The sequence below is a fragment of the Myotis brandtii genome, unplaced genomic scaffold (assembly GCF_000412655.1).
Source record: "Myotis brandtii unplaced genomic scaffold, ASM41265v1 scaffold17, whole genome shotgun sequence".
Taxonomy (NCBI): Eukaryota; Metazoa; Chordata; class Mammalia; order Chiroptera; family Vespertilionidae; genus Myotis; species Myotis brandtii.
The window spans coordinates 5,695,600-5,718,264 of record NW_005356259.1 but is presented as its reverse complement, the minus strand read 5'-3'; the positions used below and the strand labels follow the sequence as shown (position 1 = coordinate 5,718,264).

Below are 22,665 nucleotides of genomic sequence, written 5' to 3'. Positions count from 1 at the left end.
ATCAAGATTACTCTACCCAGCAAAGCTATTATTTAGAATTGAAGGTCAGATAAAGAGCATCATAGACAAGAAAAAGCTAAAGGAGTTCATCACCACCAAACCAGGATTATATGAAATGCTGAAGGGTATTCTTTAAGAGGAAGAAGAAGAAAAAGGTAAAAATAAAAATTATGAACAAAGTGACACCAAATACATATCTATCAACAAGTGAATCTAAAAATCAAATGAATAAAAATCTGATGAACAGAATAAACTGGTGAATGGAATAGAATCAGGGGCATGGAAATGTAACAGACTGACGATTCTCAGAGGGAAGAGGATGTGGGCGGGTGCAAGAAGAGATTAGACAAAGATCTTATATGCATGTATGCATTACCTATGCAGGGGGTGGGGCGGGAACCGGGTGGAGGGGGGTTATGGGGGGAAAAAAGAGTAACATCTGTAATCTGAACAATAAAGGTTTATTTTTAAAAAAATTCCATGCACTTCACATTAAGTGTTGAGTATTTGTGTATGTATATATTTTTACATGTACGTAGTTAATACTTCAATCAAATGCTCATTTGAAAATAATTATTAAATCTCTCTCTTGCGGTAATAACACAACATTATTTGCCTGGCTTTCAAGGTCCTTAGTTACCCAGCCTGCTCTCTCCCACATTTGAGGTTCACTTCATGGCATGAGAACGCAATATACAAACACCACCTGTGTTACTGCAGCTTTCACTGAGTGCCTAGCTCAATTTCCTGTATATATTCTGGGTAGCTAGTTATATTACTCAATCTGATTCTAGGTCTTAAGAAAAGAATGGCAAGTATGGGGGTAGGGGAGAACGTGTTAGTTATTTTCTAACATGTGATAGAAGTGTCCTAAACAAAGCTAAGTATAGATGATAACCTGGTTCAAGAATGGAGAATTAGGCCCTAGCTGGTTTGGCGCAGTGGATAGAGTGTTGGCCTGCAGATGGAAGGGTTCCAGGTTCAATTCCAGTCACAGGCATGTACCTCAGTTGCAGGCTCCTCTCCAGCCTGGGTCCTGGTTGGGATGAGTGCAGGAGGCAACCAATTGATGCTCCTCTCACATCGATATTTCTGTCTTTCCCTCTCTCTTAAAATCAATGGAAAAAAATATCCTCAGGTGAGGATTAAAAAAAAAAAAAGAATGAAGAATTGGGAGGTTTATAATTCAAAGGGAGATAGAAATTTGAGAAAAACAAAATACACTGAGTTAAGTTTGAGTTTCAGGTGCTAAAAAACAAGAACATGCTCAACAAGTAGTTGGAAATGCAAGCCCAAGGCCCTAGAGAGAAATTACAGCTGACAACAGAATTTCACCTGAGAATAAATATGACCATGAAAGGATGGAGTACTAAAGGATTATAGGATGGTGGCTAGAATGTGGTGAATTGCCAACATATAGATAAAAAGCAGAGGGGAAGAGAGAAGCAGATGGAGATAGACATGAACTGAATAGTTGGAGGCTACATAGGGTTCTTCTATAAAAAGCAATAGCTACAGGAAGTAAGAGTTGAGGCTGAAGCAAGAGGCACCTGAGTCAATAATTAGGGCATGCAGTGAAGATTAAATTATATTAACCCTAGGAATGTTCAAAAATTCTGAGATTAGGGATTCTTATTAACTTGACAACCTAAGGGAAATTGTTGTACATACTGTATACCTGGCAAAGAAAGAGCTAACAAGCGTATTTCTTGTTTCTCTGAAATCCCTGGAGGCATGTGATTTCTATCTATGCATTTGGGTACTCTGGTAATAATAGTACAACATGGCTACTTCACAATAGAAAATGACAAAAATAATCTAAAAAACAGATGAAAGTAAGGGCAAAACTAAGCCACCTTGATTCTGGATAACTTCAATCTTAGAATTAGTACTATAAATAATTTTATTCCTAATAAACACTAAAAGTGTTTTCGTTATAAGGTGACTTAGGATACTATGACTTTCAAAAAGAAAACAAAAGTTTTAAAATAATAAAATGTGTGAAATTATTTTGAACTGAAGTATAACTTTGCAGTATACAAAAAAGGGCTATAATAATTAGTGTGCTTATATGTATTGAAACACCCCCTGCCCCCGACCCCTGGTTCCAATGAGAATTTAATTAATGTTAGTCTGGTGGTTAATGATGCTATAGACTTAGGTCTAGAGTTGGACTCGGTTACTTTATTTAAGTCCTGGGAAGTAAGAGTACTGATACCACAGGGTTGTTTTAACATCACCTGTGAAAAGGCAGTGAATACTTACCATACAATTTCGTCACTACAAGACCAACTAAAGTTTTGTTTATAATCAAACAAATTCTTGAGCCTTATTTTTAAACAGAAAGAATAAAGTGAAGGTAACTTGTATAAATTAGCTAACTTAACCAAACTCTTCAGAAAATTTAGATTTAGAGATCCTATAACCAGTGATAGTCAAACTGTTTTTAAGGCACAGAATTCTCATTAAAATAAAATACTATTCAGATGAAAGCTAAGTTATTCTGCTTTAATGAGAAATAGTGTGTGTGTGGGTGGATCTGTATTGTATTTCCCTTCCTTGCACCCACTTTCAATAGCAGGAGTCCAGGTGTTCCAAAAATCAAACTAAACCATAACCAATGCTTTAGACCACTTCTGATTGTAAAGACGGGGACTGAGATGCAGCTACGTTAACTGCTTTGTTCAAGATCAAAGAGCTAATTACAGAAAAGCCAGGACTGTCTCTCAGTCGCCTTTTCTCACTGCAGATCATTTTCTTTAGTAGTAAAAGTAAAATGCCATTAATTACCTCATTACCAAAGTTTTAGACTGCATATGAAACCTTCCCTGACTCCTGCGTTGTTAACTCACAAATTCCTTCTTCATTTTTACTCCTTACATTTTTTGTTAATGTTCGTGGTAGCATGCTGCACTGTTATTGTTTGTCTATCATACATCTGTCTTTGAGATGAGACAGGAAGCAAGACATGTCAACTAGATGAAGAAATCAATACTATAAATTTATGAAGAATTGAAGTCATCACAAAAAATTATTTAACAGCTTTTCCATAAAATGAATATGTTAGTTTCAATAATCTAATCCACATCCCAAATTACTTGTGCTTGAATGTAGTATGATAAGTAATTTCTTTTAAAGGCAAGCATTACTAAGCCAAGGGATTAAATCAACAACTGAAATCTTGTCGTAGGGGAACTTTCACTTGGATATATATGACTTGACAAGTTATTCACAGAAAGTAAAATACCTGCATATTCTGGGTAGCATATGGTGAGAGGGCTCTTTTTGATTTTTTCTTCAAAGAGATCCTTCTTGTTTAGAAAAAGTATGATGGATGTTTCTGTAAACCATTTGTTGTTACATATGGAATCGAACAACTTCATGCTTTCATGCATTCGATTCTATAGTAAAAAGGATGCAATCAGTTTGTCATAATGGCAAGAATTCTGAGAAATACTACTTTTAAAAAATAACAGATATTGTAACAAAATAGAACTTAGCTGTAAAATAGATAACATACTCCAAAAATATATTTCTGGCATTTAAGGACCAGCACCCTTTGATGTGGGGCGAGATGAGTATCTACATCAGTCATTAATTACTTCTGCATTCAACAATACTCGCTGCATACCTACTATCTGTCACTGTGCCTGGGAACGCCCTGCCGCGGGACCTTGCTGTCTAGGGATGCCAAGTGCAAACATTTGAAAAGATCTCATAATTACACAGTTAACTGAAGTTTCCATTAAGAGATAAGTAAAGTCTTTTAAAGATTAGTAAATTAAACTGAATAAGCTGAACCACAATTAGCCCAACACCCTGACTATAAGGTATGCCAGGGGAAGGAAACCTCATTCCTGCAGTTTCAAAAAGGGCACGGATGTGTTTTACAGTGCCGCCGAAAAGAGGGAAATGCACGTATGAGGTGCAGTGCACCTACTGCTCTATAACTGCATACATCTGATTTTAAAAAATAGAAAACTGACATTTCTATCTTCTTTTTTCCAGTTTGTACTAAACTTAAAACTCTTTCGTTTAAAATTAAGTTTCTACTTGAGTTGATACTTAAAAATATTTTCCCCAGATTAACAATATACTGAAATCCTCCTGAAAATTACACGGTAGTGCAAAATAGAACATGGATCAAAGATGACTGGGCTAGAACTGACAGAAGTAATAAGTTAAGGAAAATAAGCCTTGACTATTATGAAACAAAGTTTATTTTCATTCAGTGTGTGAACACTGCCAGAGAGAGGAAATGCAGCTAAGCACGGAGGGTTCAGGCAAGATGAACTCTGTCTTTTCCTTTTTCTCATGGTCCATCTGTGCTTCTTTATTATAGTTCTCATTTAGGATGGAAACAGAAAAGTTAGAGAAAAGAACCCAAACTCTCAAATAATTCAGACATTCACAAGAATTTTTCTTAGAAAAATTCCTGCCAACATCTTCAGCTTTTCCTATTCCATGCTCCATCTTTAACAGTGGTTGGACTTGCCATTTCTTCGTCTTCAGCTAGAACCAGGTCGTAGTCACTCAGCGCCACACAGAAAATGATGGCGGTCACTCCCTCAAAGCAGTGAATCCATTTCTTCCGCTCAGACCTCTGTCCTCCCACATCAAACATTCTGGAAGAGGAAAGCAATAAGTGAGACATCACATTAAGTGTCCAAAAGCTCCGAGTTCTACGGTGTCAACAAAAGCTGCAGGGAGAACGTGGGATTGGAAGAAAGGAGGAAAGGACTTTATGGCAGGAAAAGAATGTCAGAAATGAGAAAAAGTCTGATTTTTAAAAATTTTTGAGTAAAGAGAAACAAAACAACTCAAAATAACTTCAAAAACAACACATTAACATACAAGAACACTTAGAACAGAACATTAAAACAAATGCATATGAATGGGCTGCACTATTTGTAAACACTAAAAATTCACATGAAGCAACGAGGACATGCAGAGAGAACAGAATATATTCAATTTGCCAAAGTCACAAAAGATTAGAGGCAGGGGACACCGTCCCCTCCTCCCACCACAAAATGCTGTTTTCTCTCTGAGGCAATAAGCAGAACTTTGACGTGAAGGAGAAACCATTCCAGGTAAGAAAAAGCTGAGCAAGCAAGTCATATTTAGAGCGGGGCCAACAGGTTGCCTCAATTAAAAAGTAAAAAAACAGGGGATAAAAGAAAAGGTGAAATGCAATCTGCGATAAATGATGGTCCTAATGAATAGTCCTAAAACTTAGAGTGAAAAAAAAATACACAATTTTTACATATTATATGACAGTACAGGGTAGCAACATAAGTAAATAGTATAAAGACAATGATTCTTTCCTCTTTTCCTTGTAAGAGTTTATTAAGCAAAAGTTGAAATGCACATAGGGTATGTTATGCAACATAGCAATGACCACTTATATAATGGAAACACTATGCAAAATGGTACATTTCTAAAGCCTCCATTTATCTAGATGGTGAACTAATTAAAATGGTCCCTATTTAAATCTCAGGCAGCAAAAAGAATTTTCCCTGCAGAGCAGTATTGGCCTATAAACCAAACCTGAGTACATCAACCAGTCTTGTTTCTTTTATCATCATTTAAAGGACCTGAATTCTATTGGTTTAGCTAATAAATTGTTGAGTTCAAGAATACTATATAAAAATTATTCTATGGTAAATGAAAATGAGTAAGATACAAAAAGGACAGCTGGTAATAAAGATCAAACAAGAACAAAATAAAATTAAAATGATTATACATTTGTTAAATTGCCAAGAAACACAATCTGAAAAGAACTTTACCAAAAAGTTAATATATTTTTAAAAACTTCTCTGATCAAATGTCACATATTTCCTGACCACTCAATACATGATAACAACCACTTATGTAATGGAAACACTATGCAAAATGGTACATTTTCACTATAGTAATTATCATCCCCTGAATATTAAATATTTATATCACCTCCCCTAAAATGTAATTTTGTTTATTTTAATCACTTTATATCCCCTACACTGAACACAGACAAGTACGTATTTGTTGAATAAATAAGTGAACTGTGTCTACAGAATATTTTTAAACACTTTCAAATAATAATAGACTAGCTTTACCATGTTAAAGATCCAGATCTTCCAGTTATGCTGTGGGAATGTTCAATAAAAAAAGCTGTAACCTGGTAATTAGGACATCTGACAAGAAATATCTTCAGTTTTTTTAAAGTCGAAGTGAATGAGGGTCACTCATATGCTGGTCATAAACAAAGATCCTTTACTCTAAGCCAGTGCTTCTCAGACTTGAGAGCCCAGAATCGCCAGGTGGATGAAGTCACTGCTGCTGACCCCAGGACCCTGCTTTGAAAGCCACTTGCCTAATTCTCAAGCCAAGGAGAAAAATGACTAAGAACTGATACCGTAAACAATAGGATTGTGCAGGGAGCATTAGTCATTGTTTCACACATACATTAGAATTACCTTCAAATTGTAAACTTCTATTTTTAAAAATGTATAAAGATGTATAATATGTTCTTCATATGAAAAGATGGGGCCTCTGACAAGCATCAAATAGGGATGGAATCTGAGTTTTCTTCCATGTGTTTTTAGGAGACGGGGGAGAGGGAAGGATCCTGGAGATCCTGAGATGTGCCTGCTGGCCTCCCTCAGACTCATCTGATACCATTATGGCTGAGACTGACGGTGCAGAGCTAGTGGACCATACATGGATAGCAACCCTATAAATATGTACTGCACTCCAAAACCTATTACACATTCATATTACTATAAAAAATAAATAGAAATTTGTCATGATGATCATTTTATAATAGAAGGGATGCTTTAATTCTATATTTGGCAAAAATATAGTAAAATAAACCTGTTGATTCTTTAAAGCAAACAATCCATGTGTGCCTGCCTAATCACAGAGGTGTGGTAAGATAAATTCTTAAAGAATAATGTCTTATTGCTTCATTTTGAATTTAATTCCAATCGTACCACAAAATAAGTGAAATTTAAATTTTACAACAGCAGTTAAAATCAGACAATGAATTACCACACAAACACACTCAAGAGTTCCCCACACACACCCAGGGCCAGGTATCGAGCCTGCAACCGAGGTATGTGCCTTTGACTGGAATGAAACCTGGGACCCTTCAATCTGTAGGCCGACACTCTATTCACTGAGCCAAACTGGCCAGGGCAGATGCCCTAGATTTTATAAAAACAAACCTTAAAGCCTCATTCTAACAGTGAACTTCCTTATAATTAAAATTACTTCATAATTTTAAGGTAACTATGGTAATAGTTCTCAGATATATTAGATTATTTAAAATAATATTTTAATATTCCTGAGTTTGGTCATTTAATATTCTAGAAGTAGTAAGAAGACCAAAAGAAGGCAAATGATTTCAATAAAAGATAATGAGAGCAACAAACAATCTCCACTGACAGCTTAAAAATATGGAAACAGAAAAAAGAAGTTAAAAGCAGATGTCAAGCCGTACCATGTGTTAAAGCACCAAGTTACATGATCAGATAAACTAATTAGGATCTGTATCTCTGTTTAGGAAGCAGGGCAATGTTTGTTTTTTTGGAGGGAAGCTGCTATGGAGAGTTGAAATTAAATTTCAGTTTTCTGGAAAACTCAGTTATGTGAACCACTGAATGTGGGATAAATCAGTGACAAATGACAATAACAAATGTATTTAAAACACTGAAGGAGGGACTCAAAGGTATAGCTGCACATATTTAATGCTTCCCACAGCTGCTAACTGTCAGCTTCTTCAGGAGGTGAGCTGATGTTTGTTTATTTATCTTTGACTTGGAACCCTTTAATCAGATGCTTTCAGAAATTCTGCTTTATCGTCATTACTGTTTCAGATCATTACAGTCACCTGAGGCAAAGTGCAGCAGTTTTTGGCATATTTTGAAAACTGTTACTGGGAAAAGAAAAACATAATTCTGTAAATCTGAATGCAATGTTTACCTGAACTTCCCTGAGCCTGTTTCATTATAAAATGAGAAAACTGGACAAAACGAATTCCAAGATCCCTCCATTTCTGAAAGCCACTGCAATTCAGTGCTTCCCTGCTCAGACCTCAGTAAGTTAATCATCAGGACACTCTAAATTAAAAACATTTTTCAACATTTCAGTTTGCATGAATAAAAATGTTCATGAAAAATTTTAAAAAGGTACTCTTCTTTTGTAGTATTTCCACAAACGAACATATATCCTACCAATAAAACTCTGTCTCTTCCTACCTAAAACTGGATGGCAGAACTGTCTCAAAATATACAGTATTAGAGAGTATCTTCTATTCAGAAATAAGCACCAAAAACTATTTTTATTTAAATCCCTGTGGAAAATACAGGCAAAAGGAATTTGCACAGCTATTCGTTCTCAAACATATAAATATTCCTAAGAATGTTTCTTGTCCTCTTTCACCCAAATGTTCTTTTGTCCATTATCTGAGAAAATTTTTATAATTTCCGACTCTAAATTTTTAAAAATTTTTATAATTATACCTTTTTTCATAAACAATGGGTTTTATCTCTTAATTTATAAAGCATATGCTTTGAAGCTACTCACTTAAAGTGAAGATCTTTGAAAGTAAAATGGGTTTCAACAATTCCTGTAGTTTTCACTCGAGTTCTGAGGACATCTTGTTGAGTTGGAATGTAATTTGACTGTGCTATTCTGTCCAAGTCATTCAAGTAGCTGAAAACAAACAATAAAACAACATGCGAATAGTTAATATGGCCAATAAAGATGTTTAAGTTTCTATCTTACACAACTCCCACTAAAATCAAAGTGTTTATACTTTTCCACAAAACTCTTCTACCGTTTTTTAAATGTTATATACTTTGTTTCTGAAGGACAGTATTTAGTAATTCTTGTTAAAAGAAAACAGACTAATAATAACTTCTTAAAAATCACCCAGAATAACTGCACACCGAGTGTTTGTTTCTTAAAATTCTTTCACTTTTTATTTCTTGAGGCAGCACTGTTTATGTTCCAGACATTATCCTTTTGTTGAGATTTAGAAAGTTAGTTTTTGAGAAGACAGTGAGGAAACCCTTTGGCCAAAGGCTGAACTCAATGTTGTTCCTTTTCAATCTGCCTTCAGTTACGCACAGGAAAACACTACACGTGACACTTTACTCTGAATTTTTCTGGCTTTCTAAATCAACTTTCAAATTTTATTTCTTGCTGATTTTAACCACTCATTCAACACTCTTGGTCAATAATGCCAAATACATTGTGATATCAAAATGTGGTGGTGTCACAAAATGCAATTACTTTGTATAATTTGTGTCAAATTATATGGTATAGCCCATGATGTTACAGAAAGTCCATGTGTGCAGAGATTAACGTGAACCTGAGTAGTTAAAGAAGGATTCGAGGATAGTGAGGCGTGTAGCTAGACATCTGGATGATGGGACAGAAAAAAGGAAACGTCGTTCCCATCAGGACAAGCAGTACAACAGTATGGAGGCAGATCTGGGTTCTCAGACAGTAAGGTTGCTAACAGGCCACGCACAACCTAAATGGAGAATCTGGAATCAATCCTACGGTCAGCTGAATGTGAAGAGTGTCCCTGCAGTGCTTGGCAATAATTAGGGCAGAATGTAAAAGACAATTTAGAAAATAAGTTCAGGTACAGGAGGCACTAACTATTTCAACTTTAATTGATGTTATCCTCTGAAACTGTTCCTTAGCTATTGAGACTGGGTCTTGCAAACCAAAGAACTCAATAAATACTGGACTCGTTGCAGAAGAAGCTGGACAACTATCCAAACACTGAATTAGTGACCAAAAATGTTTTAGACATTTAGGTACATGTATCTGGTGTTGCCATACAAAAATACACAGAGATACAATAGCTTGAGTCATCTGTATTGTACTTACTTGATTTAAAAGAATCTTATTATCTTTTATTGTATTGGTAATAATCCCCCTGTACTTTATCTGTTTTTAATTCCACATACATAATGTTATACCTTATTATTGTAAATAATAATTTGGTTTAATAAACAAACCAAACAGGCCATGGCAAGATTTTACTAACTGTCCCTATAAAATACAAAGCTACTTTTATTTAAAATGTGCTCTGATTACTCATAAATACATTTCTTTGCTTAAAACTGCTATAATTCTAATAGTCTAAAAATAATGCACATTTATATTTCAACAAGATAATGAAGACAGACTTTGCTGCATTGCCAGTGTAGTGGCAGAGAGAGAAAATAATCAAATACTCTCAATACAAGTAGAAATTAAGTGAATTCAAAATAAATGTAAATCTGTGAGTGCTAGGAAAGAAAATATATCATAATATGAGTACATAAAACAGGGAGGCAAGCACCTACTCAGTAAGTCAAGGAATATTTATTTCCTAGTAGAAGTGACACCAGTGGGAGAGATGGGGTACCTATTCAGTAAGAAATGTCATATATATATATATATATGTGTGTGTGTGTGTGTGTGTGTGTGTGTGTATACATATATACACATATATATGCTACATATGTGGTAATATATATGGTTTACATACTTGTAAAATATTTAAAATATAGTGTTATAAAAATGCTAAGGGTTACACAGTAACACATATCATTTATTCATTCACACTAAATCATTCATGTAACACACACTGAATACTCTGAAGTGCCATAAATGACATGCTATACAATAAGCCTAGCCATGCTTTTCACTGTGGCAATATGTATTTATTTAGACCAGCGGTCAGCAACCGGTGGTCTGTGGACCACAGGTGGTCTGTGAGGTCTAAAAGGTTGGCGACCGCTGATCTAGACTCTGGTTAGATTGCCAGTCACCTTCAATCTAACCTCACTTGTGTCCCTCTGATCCCATAGCTCTGTCAAGAAAATGGAACAAACTTGGAAAGTAAAGCGAGTGCACAGCACAGTTTTAAGGCCAAAGAATGCTACTCGTATCATATCTGACATTGCTGAGTATGTGTGCCAATTACGGAAACCAATACTTGACTTTTTATTCTCTGTAGATCACCAAGCAGAATGCTCCCCGATGAGCTCCTATCACAACTTGCTTTACAAACTTTCTAGGCCACCATCTGGAAAATCAGGGCAGACTTTTCTTCAAAAAACTGACTTAGATATCTGTAAACAATGTCTAACACAACAGGGCACATACAAGGACAATTTTCAAGCTTAGCGCTATTTTACTCAGTGAGAACCTATCTTGGAATCACCATACGCCCTTTCAAAGGGGTGCATGTCATCCAGCTGCCTGACACTGGACAAGTCACTGTTCTCAGGCACTATTAGTGTAACAGAAAGAACCCAAACAAGTTACCCTCCCCTTTGGCTAGTCTCAGGCAAACTAGAGGTACACCCACATTGAGAAGAAGCTTCGGGAAGTTCCAATTACTTTCTTGGAAATATACTGGAAACCGTCCCATTCTACATTTTCAATTTGAGTTACATAAGCATGAGTCTCTTGAGACACTTTTAAACACTTTTAGACACTTTTAAACACAACATTGCTATCTACAAACACACACAAAAGACAGAAAGTTTTCAAACATTGACATTCTGAGAATCCTGAGTTTTACACGAATGTGTTAGCCAGTTCTGCAGTAAAACTGACTTGGAGGTAGACTTAATTTGCAAGTAATTACTCATGACCGTTTACTTCTGACGTTAGGATTACTTACTATGCTGCAGAGTCATTAAGCTGGTACTCTCGGGATCTGTTGAAACAGGCTTGCACACCACTATCTTTCCACAATCTCTTTATAACTCCGGCAAGTTCTGCAGTCATGAAACCTTCTTCAGCGGCTCCAGCAAGCACAAAGAGTTGGCGTGCATCATCCTGCACATTCAAAGACCATATTTTTATTTTTAAGTAAAAAGAACACTTTATAGATTAAAAGTACAAAGGGAGCATCATAGATGACTAAAAGTGCAACAGTGAATTTCCTTTCTGTTTTTTTGTTGGTATCATAACTTTATTTCTCTAAAGCGCCACTTCAAAAAGTTGGTTCACCCAAAAGAGCATAATCTTGACTCATGTGTCTATGTTTTGTGGGTTTTTTTGTGATAGCTATCAAGGCACGAGGGAGCGGGAAGAAAGACTACACTTACAGCTCCTGAGGGGACAGAGTAATCAACCTTCCACTGACAGTCTGTTGTACACTGAAGATTATCCCTTTTGAGAAAACAAAAGAATGTATGCCTTGCCGCTCCTTCCCCAAAATGTGTCTAATCTAAGAAACACATGAACACTGCTAGAGATTATTTTAAAATAGAATTTAATTAAATGTTAGCTTTCTGATGTTCTTTATAGAAGCAAATTAAGTTCAAAGAAGAGAGAAATCAATGTGGACATAAGCAAGACTAATTTCACAGAATGATCTGAGGTTTTCAGAAGATTTTGAAGGTGTATACAGTAGTCCCCTTATCTGCAGTTTTTTCTCTGCAGTTTCATTTACCCATGGTTAACGTCTCCATACACTGACATGGTCATTACTCCATGACCCAGGATCACCTGAAGCAGATGATCCTCCTTCTGAAATATCACCAGAAGGTCAGGAGTAGCCTAGCGCTAGATCACAGTGCCTACGTGATTCACCTCCCTGCATCTCAGTACGCAGGCATTTTATCAACTCACACCATCACAAGAAGGCTGAGTACAGTACCATAAGATGTTTGAGAGGTAGAGAGAGACACCACATTCACATAATTTTTATTATAGTATATTGTTATAATTGTTCTGTTTTATTAATTATTGTGTCAATCACTGTGCCTAAATTATGTTAAACTTCATCTCAGGTATGTGTACAGGAAAAACATAGTATGCAAATATATAAATACATTTAAATGATTCAATACTATTCCTGATTTCAGGTATCCACTGGGGGTCTTGGAACATCACCCCACAGATAAGGGGAGACTACTGCACATTAAAATCAATGGGTCAGGAGGTAGGGGCAGGTGTTTGCTAATGCAGATATAGGAAACAAAATAAGAACAGCTTTGGAATAGAAAAAATCATGATGCATATAGAAGACAACATGCAAAAAATTTAAATAAAGGAATATTATCTATAAAGTTAATTAAATTTCCTTAGGTCCTGAGATTATAAATGTGTACAGTTATTCTTTATCCACAGGTAATCAAGCACTGTAGGCCAGTGCGATCAAAAAAAAAAAATCTAACTTGAGCTGCTCATAAAATTCTAAGTTTTCTAATAGATTTCAAAATGTGATAAAAGGTGAAATTAACTTGACAATATATTTTATTTAACCTATATATAAAATATCACTTCAACATGCTGTCGAGACATTTCAGTCTTTTTTTAATATATGTGTAGTCTTCAAAATCTGGTGTTTTCTTTATACAGACAGCGCATCTCAATTCAGACTAGACACTTTCCAGATACTCAATAGCCACATGTGGGTAGCAGTTACGGTGCTGGATAACACAACACTAGTCTTTAGGTTTTCACATAGTTCATCAAAAGTGGGGGAGATGGGAAGCTGCTATCTTCACAGAGATTCTCCTTAGCCTGAGACTGGTAGCTTGATGTTAGCTGGGGGGATAATCCCTACTTTTCTCAATGGGCATGTTTTCAATGTACTGTAGTAGATGTTTACAAAGTGATGGTACACATTATGACAAGGTGTACAGAAGAGAAGCGTTTGGTGACACAGACTAGCAGAGAGTACTAGCTATCAATATAAATTCATTCTGCTGCCAATTTGTGAAGCATTTTCAGATGGAGCCATCATGAAACATAATTAAGTCTCTCAGCATGGGAACATATTAATCAGCGTATGTTTCCCTTTTTAGTAAATCACAAGAGAAATGCATGCGAGCAAGTAACACATGTACAATATCCTTAATACACCCCAACATAACATGGTTTCAAGTCATTCTTAGCACTAACTCCAGTAAACAATTATTCACTTTTCCTAATAATTACATATATACATATATATATGTACCTATATACATACATACACACATATATATGTATATATATGTATGAGAAATTCCTAAATTTGGTCACTTTTATTAAACATCAAACAATGTCCTTCATCCATTTTAGAAAAAGTGCTTTTTACTTAGTTTTTTAAATGAGTTTTCATTATGACATATTTATTCAATTGCAATAAAATGTCTTGAGAGAAAAGACTAATATCCTCTAATATGGGTTATAAAATCACATTCTCTTCACACTTTCTAGGAAGAAGCCTGAAGAAAAGACATGAGAAACTTGGAAGCTATATTTATGAACTGTACCCTCTGTGACATTCAAAAATGTCTCCTCCTCATCAAATGTAAAATAGGCTCTTTCCCTTGAAAAAATAATTGGAATATTCATTTCCATGTCATTAGCAGGGTATTCAGCTATCTGGAGATGAGGTAATAAATTTAAGCAGGAAGGTACTTTAGAAATTAGTCTACATATTTTTTGGTTTTGTATAAAAAGGACTCAAGACAGAGAGGTTAAACAACTTATTTAAAGTTCCACAAGTAATTAGTCACCCAATCACACATATTAGTCAACAATGAGTAAATAACCATGGCCTAAGACAGGATAAATTAAAAATAGCAAAATAATGACAATGATCCCATGTTGCCATTTAATGAGGTTTCTCAAGATTTGGGTAAATTAATGTTACTCAGAAATATTTATAAACAAGAGTAGCGTGTACCCAAACAGTGTGACATAGAGCGGAAAAGGATTGGGACTATTGAAGTAAAGACTGGAATTTAGTCAGAAGGACTACAGGTTGGTAGAGCTTTTTACAGAACTCATTTGTGATGTTAAAAAGAAGTGTTATTTGCCAGGCAACTGTAAGTAGCAAGAAAATCCTTTGGATGTAGCCAAGTTATTGTTTTCAGAACTAAATGAAAATAAGATGGTTTAGAAGCTGTAAGTTCCAGTTCATATAACTGCATGCTTTGATAACTCAGCAAAATAACTAAAATGCTAGTGTGTCAAGAGACATAATATGGCCCCATTTCCCACTGGTGGTCAGGGAACACTTGACATGTTGCATTTATTGAGCGACAGCACATTTTATTTGAAGCTGTCAGCCACTCTGTGAGAACTCAGAAGAGTCTGTCCAGGATGGGGAAGAGAGCTTTTGAGGGAACATGGTGGCTGTCCTCTGACATATTAAGTAAGGGTCATTAAAGGTAAGAAAGAGCCAATTTTGTATTTGGAAACAGTGCAGAAAAAGGAGAATTCTTACGGTAGAAGATATCAATTTCAATTCTATAAGAAGAACACTTTTTATAATCAAAGCTATCTAAAACAAAGGAGAGGAATGAGAGTGCAATTTTTAAACACGGGCTAAATGATTCTTTACTGTGACAGAGCGGACAGATTTATTAATGAGATTAGAGTTTAAGTAGAAAATACCAGAAAGCACTTCTACAATACAAACTAAAAAAAATATGATAGTCTTATAATATACTGATGTCATGATTGATATATGTATGGAAATCTTTAGTTTTAATGGTAGAGCTCAATCATTTCATTACTAACTTTGCCAACAATCCTGGACAGCACATATGAGAACTATTCATATATTTAATCCACCACAACTCTATAACACATAACCACTCCTACAATTTGAAGATGGTTATACTGCTTCCATCTGAGTTAATGTGCCCCTAAGGAAATCCTAAGAACTTGAATGGAGTCACCATTTCATGGTAGCAATCCCAGACTTTAAGGAATTACTTTGAATAAAAAAATACATAAATGTAAAACATTTTTCTCTAAAAATGCAAGTGTAATCAAAGTGAAAATGACAGGCAAGGAAGTTATTTTTCTTTTTTTCCTAGAGCACTGCTTAAAAGGGGTGAAAAGACTAAAATTAAAAGAATCTAAGTTAATTTTAACTAAACAGCAATGGCAAAAATTCTTACTCAACTGCAGTGAGCGTGCGCTTCATTGTGTCAGAAAGGGAGATTACAATAAATGTGTTACTCAAATACAACTTTTATGCATCTTATAAATGTATATTTTTATTTTCAAGTTAATAAAATAAAAAATGTTGAAGGGTTCTTTATATGGACAATAGAACCTTTTGCTAAAAGAGATACAGAAATATGATAATCGATCCAAGAATTGGGGGAAATAGAAAAATAGTGTGCTGGAGGCACATACTACATTTCCAATGAAGGTTAATATCCCTTTGCTATACACATCAATCAATATTTCTCAGAATCGAAAACAATATAATCCTATATAATTTTAGTTCTCAAACATAAGCCAGAATACAAAACCAAACACTCCCTTGGAAAAATAACAAGTAGAAATAACTAGGAACATTCTGAAAAATACTGGGGAGAGTTGGCTAAAACGATCAGATATGAAAAGCCTGCAATGTATATAACAATGGTGTTAATGTAGATCAACAGGAAAAAGAACCCTAAATCTGAAGTTATATGACAGTTGGCAAGGTAAATTAGTAGGAAAGAATATGACTGTTCAAAAAAATAATTAAGATAGCCATCTAAAGAAAGTAGTAATGTCGATCCTTACTCCATACATATAACAAAATGAGTTTGAGGCATTAAAGAACAAACATAAGAAGCAAAGTTAAATTTTACTCCCCTAAAATACGTTTGAAATAGCATGAATATTTGGTAAATCTTTGGTTTAAAGATTTTTCTAAATTTAAACATAATGAAGAAATAATAAGGGAAGATTTAAATAAATGAAAACCATAGGTTAAGGCAAGCAAAATGCAAGAGAACATATATATCAGTGGTTCTTAATCTGTGGGTCGCGACCCCTTTGGCGGTCGAACGACCCTTTCACAGGGGTCGCCTAAGACCATCCTGCATATCAGATATTTACATTACGATTCATAACAGTAGCAACATTACAGTTATGAAGTAGCAACGAAAATAATTTTATGGTTGGGTCACAATATGAGGAACTGTATTTAAAAGGCCAGAAGGTTGAGAACCACTGATATATATTAGTGGGCAAAGGATTAATACATATATACATACAAACAAGCAAATAGGTAACTGAAACACCAAGACTCCAATAGGTAAATAAATAAGGGATAAAATAGACCACTAACAGAGAAACAAATCAGTAATACTTTCAACAATAAGGATTTTTAAAAAATTAAATGCTTTAAGCCCTTAAAAATAGTCATTAAAGATAACAAAACTATAAAATTGTACTAAAAATTGAAAATGTAAATGAAACTGAAAGAAAATTTAATAAATTACTCAGTAGTTTTCAATGTAACAATCATAAATTTTGCTACTTAGAGTGCTAAGAAAAGGTCTTGTCCTAAGCTACGGCTAGGAAGGCAAATTGGTACAACCTTTCTTAAAAGCAATCTGCAAAACCTGGCAGACAGACATAAACTAACTAAAGAAATTAATTACAAATTAGAGGAACAGAGAAGAAGCCATTGTGCAGGAGCCAGCTGAGGCATTAGGGAGAATGAGAGCTTGTTTAAGTCAACTCAGGGCAAGGTTTTCTGCTCCTTATAGCCCAAAGTTATTCCAACTTAAGTACTTGTCAAACTATCTGTGATGAAGGCCGGTCTGTGTTTTGATTTCTTTTTGTTTCCAAACTATTTCAGAACTAACACTATTAGAAAAATAAAGTTTAAATGACAAAGTACTATATAAACCCATTTTCTTAAACTATCAGAGTTAATATATAAATTAGTTACTCTACCAATGCTTAGAAATCTATCTGAATCAGCGGTTCTCAACCTGTGGGTCGCGACCTCTTTGGGGGTCGAACGACCCTTTCACAGGAGTAGCCTAAGACCATCGGAAAACACATATTTTCGATGGTCTTAGGAACCGAACCGAGACACCGCTCCTCTATCCTGTATCGTCTCCAGGCGGGTCCGCCCACATGCAGATACCCCCACATACGAGTACCCGGCTTATTAAAGGGTCGAGGCATTAGGAAGGTTGAGAACCAATGGAATGCTGACTCTTAATTCTGTACTCATCCTGTGCTTATGGACAGAAACTGGTCCATGGGCCACTTAGAGCCACACTGTTTTAAGCAATGCAGTGTCTTGGACATGCTAATATGCGCATACATAATGCTTCCCTAGCTTCACACTACTAGAAGAACCTAATTTATCAATACATCATCATCCAGAGACTGAATACACGAATTCTGAGAGAGTTTTGAAAGGATATTAGGTACAAAATTTCATTGCTCTAAGTCATCCTTCAAAACAATTTTGTTTCCTCTCATTTTAAATAACCAATGTGTAATATGCTTTGCAAATCTAGTAGCTGCCAAATATGAAGCAAACCACGGCAAATAAGTCAGCATCTCTTAAAATGTTCATTCTTTTTAGGCAATTGTCACCCAATTAACCTACATATTAAGATGTAATTCTAAACAAGATACCAACAGGCTTTTTGTTTGTTTTGTCTCAACAGGGATGTGAGGAAACTGATTCTCAAGTTCAGAGACACATAATAACCTTGGTATTTTGGTAAAAGAACAACAGTAAGATGCATCTCTTACCCTACCAAATACCAAATCCTATGAAGCAACAGAGACTAAAATAATGTGATTTTGACAAGAAAATAATAGTGGTATAATAATTATAAATAATCACAATACAGCAGCAAACATCTATTGAGCATCTATTATGACTAAAGCATGTGGTAAACACTTGATGTTCATTATGTCATTATTGTTCACTACCTTCCAGAGTAGATGTTATTATTATTTCCATCTTATTATAATGAAACTAGAGGCCTGATGCACAGAAATTCGTGCAAGGGGCTCAGCCCTTGTAGCCCCGGCTGCCGCCTAGGCCCTCGCAGCAGCTCCAGCTGTCCCATGGGCCCCAGCTGCCTTGCGGCCCCACCCCCCACCCACTGGTCGAAGGTTGTTCAGGAAGGTCATTCTGCCATCCGGTATAATTAGCATATTAGCTCTTTATTATATAGGATAATTTTATAGAGGTTAAAAATTTAATAAGTGACTGACCTAGGAAAGAAAACAATATATCAGTGGGGAAAAAGAATGCAGCCCAGAAACACAGACAATTTAATGCTAATGGTCACATTTTCAAGTCATTGAGAAATGGAGTATTTAATAAATGGTTGTAAGGCAAGAGATGATCAGATTATAACATACATTTAGATTATACAATCTCACATTTCCAGGTGGGTGAAGATATAAATTTAAAGAAATAAAACTGAACATTCTAGAAAAATAAGAGTAGTGTTCAAGTAATTTTAAGTTGAATATCTGTCTAACAAGACACAACATAGAAGTCAGAATCAATTGCAAAAGCGAAATTAAGAGTTCTGTAATAAGAAAAATACTATTTTAAAAAAGGGAAAGAAATATATTGAGAAAAAAACTGCAAAATATAAAAAGGGTTAATATCCTTGATATTTCAAGAGACACAATGTGAGTAGGACAAGTAATTTAACAGAATTGAGTGAAGAACATTAAGAGGAGTGCATGAAAGAAAAAAAAAAGATTTCTCACCTCACTAAAAATCGGGAAAACAAAAACTAAAAAAGAAAGAGAGAAATACTTTTCACTCATGAGATACTAAAAATTAAAATGTTGATAATAACTAAACTGGCCAGAGTGTGGTAGACACTGATGCACAATTTCTAGAAAAGACTATTCATGTTGCTTTTCTTCTAAAAGCAAATCTGTGGTACTTATCAAAATTAAAAATCTAGTTATCCTTCAACTCAATGATAATACTTCCAGGAATTAATTATTTAGAAATAGAAATATATTCACCCTTCGAATATATTGTTTCTTATTTTATAGAATGCACTTTCCCTATTTTTGTCTAGGAAATTTTCACACGTTTCATTACCAAGCTTCAAGGTCCCTTCCTCATGCCCAGGCCATGTTTAATTCATCTCTATTTCTTAGCACACTTCCAAGAGCCTGGAATTTATGTGTAAGCTTATGTAGAAGCAAGTCAACAGAAGACAGAGTGAACTGATCAAAACAAAGTGGGAGCATAAACACATTTGCCTGAAGTGGTTAACAATAGCTATCATAAAACAGAGCAGGCTGAGGGTGAACAGTGGCTAGGGTACAACTAGAGTCCGAAAGGAGTGGTGAGAGCAGTTACTCTCAGTCCTGAAACAAAGTCCAAGTTATATTGTTTTTTCTTCTAAAAAGGCAGAAAATGGCAACATTCTTTGAGAGAAAAATAAGAAATAAAAAGACTTCATAAACAACTGCTTGCATTGACCCTTCATTACTTCTTGGAGGCCACAAAACCTTGCTCTCTAATCACATGTAAGATATGAATGCAGAATACTCTATATGAGAATTTGATAAAAGGTTCAAATTACCATAATCAGAATTAGTGTAAAATACAATTTATATAAATTCTTGACTTTTACCTAAGGGTGGTTCCCTTCTGTGTAAGACTAAGAGCTCAAAAAGCATTTGATAAAAGTTACAGACTGGACAGTAGATAAAGCAAAAAATCTCTGGATATGATCAAATCTTGTTTCAGAAATGACAACTTAGAAGAAAGTTATGAATTATTATTGAAAATCTTAAAATCTACTTGAAAATATTAATTCATTACACTAAGCTTTTAAATCTTTGTTTAAAAGGAGATGGTTAGAAAATTAATATGGCCTAGTAACCTATAAAGAAATGTTAGGGTAACAAAAAACAAACAAACAGATTTTATGGACTTATCTAATGCAGTGATGGCGAACCTATGACACGCGTGTCAGAGGTGACACGCGAACTCATTTTTTTGGTTGATTTTTCTTTGTTAAATGGCATTTAAATATATAAAATAAATATCAAAAATATAAGTCTTTGTTTTACTATGGTTGCAAATATCAAAAAATTTCTATATGTGACACGGCACCAGAGTTAAGTTAGGGTTTTTCAAAATGTGACACGCCGAGCTCAAAAGGTTCGCCATCACTGATCTAATGTATATTTTCTAAGGTTGCCTTCATTCATTTTTTTTCCCTATTAAGTATGAATAGCCTCTATACAAAAAAGTCTTCATACTATTAGTAGGGAGGTGGCATACACACGTTTGAATACATAAAAATACAAAGGAATTATAAAAATGTAGTCATAGCAATAATAATAATACATCTACTTTATACAAAAAAAATTAAAAATTAAGCTGAAGATTCAGTTAACGTTTTCTAGGAAGGTCAAGTTTTATACCAGTTATTAAAAAAAATATATCAGTGAAGAAAAAACTATACACAAAAAATGAAACTTGTCTCCTAAGGTCCTTGTCTTTAGCTCTGACATTCTGATATGTGTTTCCTCATAGCCAGTTATTTTCCTATTCTAAAGACATGCAAGCTTTTATTCTGTTTTCATTATAAGAGATTAGATTGCTTTTTAGTCTGGGCATGAATACAAATAATTAGATCATTTCAGCATTCCAAATTATAAAAACAAATTTAGAAGAATGCCAGTGTAGGCAGTTTACTAAACTCAGCAGTAATGACTAAAATTTGTTATGGAGATAGGGAGGAACCCAATATCACATGATATATAGAAAACATGGCAGCAGTTATTAAACTGTCCAAATCTTCTGATGGATAAGGAGAATTTTCTAGCTATAAAGGGGAGATCACACACTCCGTGTATTCTTATTTCATTCACTTCTAAAGCTTCTGACTTCACTCACCATCCTTTGATTCCTTTTATAAAATGATACTGAGATACCTGATAAATCTGTTTTGTGGTATGGTATTATGCCAGTTATTATTCTTTATACTCATCAGGCCTGCTCCGAAGAATTTAATAACTTACCGCCCGAGCTGAGTCACCGAAGTCTATCTTCAACCTCCCCATGGCTCTAATGATAGCAATAATTGACTGAATGGTGTTACTGTAGACCACTGCTTTGTACTGTTTACATTCTTCTTCCGAATAGCCAGCCTCATGGATAATTCTAATGAGACAAAGGGAAAAAGAAAACACTTACTTCCTTTGATAAAAGGGTACATTTTAACATAAAAATACAAATTTAATGTTTTAAATCTACTTACTTCATTTGCTTCACAATTGTACTTTTCCCAGATTCACCAGCACCTAAAAAAGGTAAAATTGTATAGAATAAGGCATTTCTAACTTCATCAGATGTATATCCAACTTTGTTTTTCTTTCTCCTTCTGTCTCTTACGGTGGAATTTTATTTTATATCAAAACTATCTTTGTTGTTTTCCAAACACATAGACAAGTTCCCAAAAATAAGTCCCATCTGTTTATTACTTCATAGTACTTAAATAAATAAAACTCAACTGAAAAAAATCCTTTTATTGTTGTCCACATATATTCTTCAAAGAATTAAAAATTTCAATCTATAAATTAAAGCACTATAAATTAAGATTTATTCAAGATTTTCAGCTTCCCATTAAAACATGTTTTAACTGCCTGGCCAATAATCATAATTTTACCTTTGACTTTTGGGGTGTAGACGGCAGTGATGCCAAGAAGTCACATAAAAGTAATTTTTAAATATTATACATTAAAATAGCCACGTCTCATGCAATGTATGTTCTACCACCATTATTATCACCAACATGATTTGCTGCACCAGGAGGCAATGGCTTATGCAGGACAAAAAGGTCTCCCCCTATTTTTCTATCTTCCTTGTCATCCAAGTGACAAGGGCTCCTTAGCCCATTCTAAACCTCTCCT

General features: G+C 34.8%; 1 protein-coding gene across 1 annotated transcript in view; it reads right to left on the bottom strand.

The window, feature by feature from the left end:
• GNAI1 (guanine nucleotide binding protein (G protein), alpha inhibiting activity polypeptide 1) overlaps positions 1-22,056 on the bottom strand; it is a 26,119-nt gene extending 4,063 nt beyond the window's left edge. The window contains exons 1-6 of the mRNA XM_014536982.1: positions 22,014-22,056; positions 21,775-21,916; positions 11,675-11,832; positions 8,566-8,694; positions 4,496-4,625; positions 3,248-3,401 (exon numbers count right to left, since the gene is read on the bottom strand). Coding sequence (XP_014392468.1) covers positions 3,248-3,401; positions 4,496-4,625; positions 8,566-8,694; positions 11,675-11,832; positions 21,775-21,916; positions 22,014-22,018 — 718 coding nt within the window. The 5' untranslated portion in view covers positions 22,019-22,056. The remainder of the gene's footprint in view (positions 1-3,247; positions 3,402-4,495; positions 4,626-8,565; positions 8,695-11,674; positions 11,833-21,774; positions 21,917-22,013) is intronic.
• Positions 22,057-22,665: the final 609 nt, after the last annotated feature.